The 5963-nt window shown below is 33.7% G+C and overlaps 1 protein-coding gene across 1 annotated transcript in view; it reads left to right on the forward strand.

The window, feature by feature from the left end:
• RC3H2 (ring finger and CCCH-type domains 2) overlaps positions 1-5963 on the forward strand; it is a 45776-nt gene that overhangs the window by 6399 nt on the left and 33414 nt on the right. The window contains exons 2-3 of the mRNA XM_012664377.1: positions 1756-1873; positions 4683-4916. Coding sequence (XP_012519831.1) covers positions 1756-1873; positions 4683-4916 — 352 coding nt within the window. The remainder of the gene's footprint in view (positions 1-1755; positions 1874-4682; positions 4917-5963) is intronic.

Raw genomic sequence — 5963 nt, forward strand, 5'->3', positions numbered from 1 at the left:
AGAGTGTCAGTAATAAATTCTGCACAGTTTCTTAAGCACATGTGCTATAGAATGAGTAGTTCGTGTTTATAGTCATTTTATTGAATCAGAGCAAGACTATAGGTTTACAATAACTTCCATTTAATTGGGGTCTACTCTGTGTAAGGTTATGACAGTAAGGATTCAGCAACTATTATTACTCATTATTACCCATAGCTCCTCAGGTAGTTATTATCCCCATTTTACAGGTGAGGAAGAAGATGAAATTCTGTACTTCATGCACTACATATTAAAGCAAGAAAGTAAGGACTTTTCTGATTTATTAGAACATTTCAATGAACTAAAATACTTCATTCCCTTAGAAGCTTGATATTTGAAGTTTTCCTTTTAAAGCACAAAATGTATTTTCGGTGTTTATGATCAAGGTAGACACTATGAAATCAATGTGCAACTATAATCGATAGTGTGTCATAATTTAATTGGCAGCAAATTTAATGGAGTGTAAAATAATGTTGCCTCATGCAAACAGTGGCATTTTAGATTCAATAAAATACCATAGGCTTTTTATAATAATACCATTTATTTAGCATCTGCTAGAGGTCAGGTATTGTGTTAATATTATTTATAAAAGTTATCTCATTTGGTCCTTAAAATAGCCTACAGGTCTATACAATGTGTCGTCTGTTACCTCTCCAACCTCCTCTCCTACTACTGTCCTTGCTCTGCTTAAGCCACATTGGCCTCCTAGCCAATTCTCAGATATTCCAAGTATATTGCCACTTGAGGGCTTTTGCAGTGATTGTTATTTTTTCCTAGAATATTTATTACCTCTCCTCTTTCAGGTCTTTATTCAAATGTCACAGTTCTTAAGGAAGCCTGTCCTCACCACCCCAGTTAAAATTGCAACCCTTCTCCAGCATTCCCAGTCCCTCTTATCTTTGCTGTATAATTTTTACTGATCACCTCCTAACACAGTATCTATTTATTTATTTATTAATCTATTGGCTCCCTCTTCTCTTAACTAGAATGTGAGCTCCACAAGGGCAAGAAATTTTGTCTCTTTTGCTCACTAATAGATCTCTAGTGCCTAAGACTGCCTGGCACATGTTAAGCTTTCCATAAAAATAAATATTTGTTGAATTATATTGAACATTTATAAGGGCACTGTGAAATATGGGTTTTAATTTTCATTTTGCAGATATGTAAATTATGATTTGGAGCAGTTAAATAATTTATTCAAAATCACTCATAGAAGTGACAAAGCTGCAATTTTTACCCAAGTTTTGACTTTTATGGCAGAAAACTGGTTTATGTTGCTTATATTAAGTAAATAATATGGTAAAAGGTGTTAAGTACTATGGAAAAAAAATTCTCTGCCTTATTTTTCCTACTTTTTATTTTAAAATGCTTTTAGATTTATAAAAAAGTTGCAAAAAATACTATACAGAGAACATGTATAACTTTTCACAGCTTCCCCTAATGTTAACATCTTTTATATTGTAGCACAGTTCTTCAAACCTAAGAAACTAACATACAATACTTTAACGACCTGCTTCTTTTTTTCCTTTGTTAATCTACCCAGCCCCTGGTATTACGTATGATATCCTTGGTTTTTGGAAAGCAGTTTGGCTGGGTGTTTGGCTTTAATTTTACTTCAGTGGCTTTGATATATTATCTCTGTTTTATAATTTTATATTCATCAAGATTATTATCAAGTATATAAATAATAGTTGCATAAGCTAGATGAATATATTTCTGCAATTTGTCTTTTTTTAGGTACCAGATCATCAGTCCATAAAGTTAAGTAATCTAGGTGAGAATAAACACTATGAAGTTGCCAAGAAATGCGTTGAAGATTTAGCACTCTACTTAAAACCACTAAGTGGAGGTAAAGGTAAGTTCATAAAACACATTTTTACTGGTGAGTAGGACTTGGCAGTACATTTACTTTGAAAGAGTTGATGTGGATATCAAATAAGTTTTGGAACATGAATTTGCTTGAGAGATATCTTTAAAAAATGTATCGAGAGCATTATATTATTTTCTGAAAATAACTAATATTGTTATTAAGTATTCATCAGACCCACTGCATATTGAGATTTATATACAATATTTGAATTCATTGATTAAACTAATTGTACTATAGCAGAATATTGTTTTGATAAGTTCTATTAAGATAATTTCATGTATTCATTCAATCATTCCTTAAATCTTATCCAGCACTTAACAGTGGTTAAGGTCACTGTCTTTCATAGAGTTCACAGTCTATCAGGGGAGGTAGATGTACACGTGTAATAAATTATTTTAAGTACTGTGACAAAAGTGGAATTTTATTTTGTTTACCACTGCATACCCGATGACTAGCACTTGATAGGTATAATAAATAATTTTTGAATGAATGAATCGGTTAAGTATTTATTTTGTTTCTGCTTTATACTTTGCACTGTTTGGTATTTTGGACATAGTGATTTTCTGGAGAAACATATCTTGTCCACCACATGCATTCATTCATTCATTTATTGAACAGATATCTAAGAAGCATGGACTAAGTGCCAGGCACTATTCTGGTGCTTGGGATACATAATTAAGCTAATCAGATACCTGCCCTCATGGTAATTAAGTTTTAGAAAAGGGAAAAACTGCACTAAGCTGTAAGTATAATAAAAAAGCAAATCATATAATGTGTTGTAAGTGATGATTGTTGTGAAAAGAAAACAATACAGTTAGTGAGATCAAAGATGTCAGGGTGCGAGAAGAGCAGATTGCAATTTTTTAAGGGGTGGGTGAAGGCCTCATTAAGAATGTGGGTTTTGAATTTGAAATGAGGTGAAAGAGATGAAATAGTTAACCATGTAGATTCTGGGAAAAGAGTGTTCCAGGCAGAGGGAATATCCAGTGTGAAGTACCCAAGACACACTTAGTGTCTTCAAAGAAGCAAGAAGAGACTGTGCTGGAGAGCAGTATGAGATGAAATGGTGAGACCATGTAACATAGAGACTTACAGGCCATTTAAAGACTTGAGCATTAACTCTGAACGAAATTGGGAAGGTTTTGAGCAGAGGAGTGACATGATCTGACTAATATTAAAAGGATTATTCTGGCTGCTCTGTTGAGAATTCGGAATAGAAAGGCAAGGGTAGAAGCAGGGTGATTGGTTAAGAAGCTGCTGGGACAATGTTAGTAACAGTGGAGGTGGTGAGAAGTGATCAGTCTGGATATATTTTGAAGGTAGAGCCAAGAGTATTTCCTAAATTAATGGATGTAGGGTATAAGAAAAAGCATAAAGTCACATGTGAATCTGGGTTTTTTTGGCCTGAGCACCTGGAAAGAGGGGTTACCATGAACTTAGGGAATACTGCAGGTAAATCAGGTTTAGGTAGGAAAATCTAGCTCAATTTGGTCATGATAAGTTTGAGATATCTGATTTTCACTTGGGTGCTATTGAGTCACCAGTGAATGTATGAGTTTTGTGTTAAGGAATGAGGTCTAGCTGTCCACGGCCATACCACCCTGAACACTCCCAATCATGTCTGATCTCAGAAGCTAAGCAGGATCAGGCCTGGTTAGTACTTGGATGGGAGGAATGAGGTCTGTAACTTTGGGGAATCATTGGCATACAGATGATATATAAAGCGAGGAGACTAGATGAGATTACCTAAATAGTGACTGTAGATAAAGAAGAGAAAAAGACTGGGTTCTGAGGCCCTCTTAACATGAAGAGATCAGAAAAAGATGAAATTAGCAGAGAAGACTAAAAGAATAGAAAGAAGGAAGGAAGAAAACCAAGAAAAAGCCAAAGAGAGTTTTCAAAGGAGTAAGGAATAATCATCTATGGTGAGGGTTGTTGGAAGGTCAAATAAAAAAAGGAATTGAGAAGTGTCCATTGATTTAGCACAGTAGAGGTAATTTTTGTCTTGACAAGAGCTGTTTTATTCAAGTTATAGAGGGAAGAACTTGATTGGAGTAGGTTTTAGAGATTGTGAAGTAAGGAATTGGAAATAGCATAACAGTTGTAATTATGCCCTAGTGGTTAAGGCAATCGACTAGAAAATAGTATAGACAGCTCTGGAGGATTTGCTACAAAAGGGAGAAAAGAAATGGAGCAGAGCTGGTAGGGGAAGATAGATCAATGAAAAGATCTATTTATTTATGTTTAAGATGGACAAAATAACAGCATACTTGTACTTACTATATGCTGATGGAAATGATCAAGTAGAGAGGGAAAAATTGATGATGTGGGAGAGGGGAGAATTGTGGGAGGAATGTCCTTGAGTAAGTACAAAGGAGTAGGATCTAAGAGCTTGCCATGAAGCACTGTTCTAAATGTCTCATGTACAGTAGAAAACAATAGGGTCATTATTAATCATTACTTTTAGGTTAAACTTTATTTAATCATCTTTAAATTTACCTTTAATTGTTTTAGTAAAGATGGAGAACAGACTAAATAAATCCAAGATACTGTCTTTGGACAAATACAACCAAGAGAATAGGGTATCTTAATAAAATCTGAATTTAACCAAAAATTAGACTCCAAGTTACTAAAGAATAATAATGAACAGAATATATTCATTGTTTAAAAATGAAAGTACCTAACAAGGGACTCATTAGGAATTATGGCTTAATAGTTCAATATAAATAATGAAAATTGACTTGTCCTTTTTACTGAAAAAACTTTAGTTCCCTTTGTTTCCCTTTTCCTAAAGGTGTAGCTAGTTTGAACCAGAGTGCACTGAGCCGTCCAATGCAAAGGAAACTGGTGACACTTGTAAACTGTCAACTGGTGGAGCAAGAAGGTCGTGTAAGAGCCATGCGAGCAGCCCGTTCACTTGGAGAAAGAACTGTAACAGAACTGATATTGCAACACCAGAACCCTCAGCAATTGTCTGCCAATCTATGGGCTGCTGTCAGGGCTCGAGGATGCCAGTTTCTAGGGCCAGGTAAGACAGTTCACTATCTTACCTTTCTTATTAGCTATCAGGGCTTGAGGATGCCAATTTCTGGAGCAAGGTAAGATTCCTGAGTTGCAACCCATCTTTATTTATACATATAAATCTTGACATAGTTAAAGATAAGTTGTTTTTTGTTAATCATAATCTGTGTGATAGTGCTTTGGTGTTTTAGAACAAATTTCTCATTTTATCTTCAAGTGTTGTCAAGATAGGTGACATAGCTACAATTTTACAAATTAGAAAACTGAATTAGAAAGAGGCCTAAGATTACACAAGTAATGAGTAAAAGAAAGGTAAGTCTTTTCTTTGTTTTTGATCTAAAAAAAATGTCAGAAACTTTTGATGGTTCTTAAAATTTGTTAAAAAATTAAAACCACTAGGGATAATTACTTCTAATTAGTGCTATCTATGTTGTGTTTTAAAAAATCTTTCCCTATACCAAGGTTATGAAGTACTCTCCTGTGTTTTCTTTTAAAAGTGTTATTGTTTTAATTTTCTGATTTAGAACTACATTTAAATAAGTGACATTGGGACAAGTGGATGGACATGTAGAAAAAAACAAAATTAGATGCATTTCTTATGCCCTATAGGTACATAAATTACAAGCAAGTCAGAAATACTTAAGATTAAAAAATAAATTACACAAGTAATAAAAACAAAAGAGTGAATTTCTTTATATCCTGGGAAGAGGGAATGTTTTTCTAACTTTGCCTCAATGTCCAGAAACAATAAGGGAAAAAATTTGATATTTGACTATGTAATTTTGTGTTTAATTTGTATTGCAAAAAAATTATAAGCAAAGTAAAAAGACAAATGGGATATATTTGTAAATTATATAACAAACAAACAGAGGGCTAACATAACAAATACATTAGGTGCTTTTGAAAATTCAGAAGAAAAAGAGCTACCCAATAGAAAAATAGACAAAAGATGTAAATAGATAATTGATAGGAAAAAAGTAATGAAAATGGCCTCAAACATATAAAAAGATACTCATTCTTTCTCAAATTAAGATTGGCTGGGTGCAGTAGCTCA

Source organism: Propithecus coquereli, unplaced genomic scaffold (assembly GCF_000956105.1).
Source record: "Propithecus coquereli isolate 6110/MARCELLA unplaced genomic scaffold, Pcoq_1.0 Scaffold89, whole genome shotgun sequence".
NCBI lineage: Eukaryota > Metazoa > Chordata > Mammalia > Primates > Indriidae > Propithecus > Propithecus coquereli.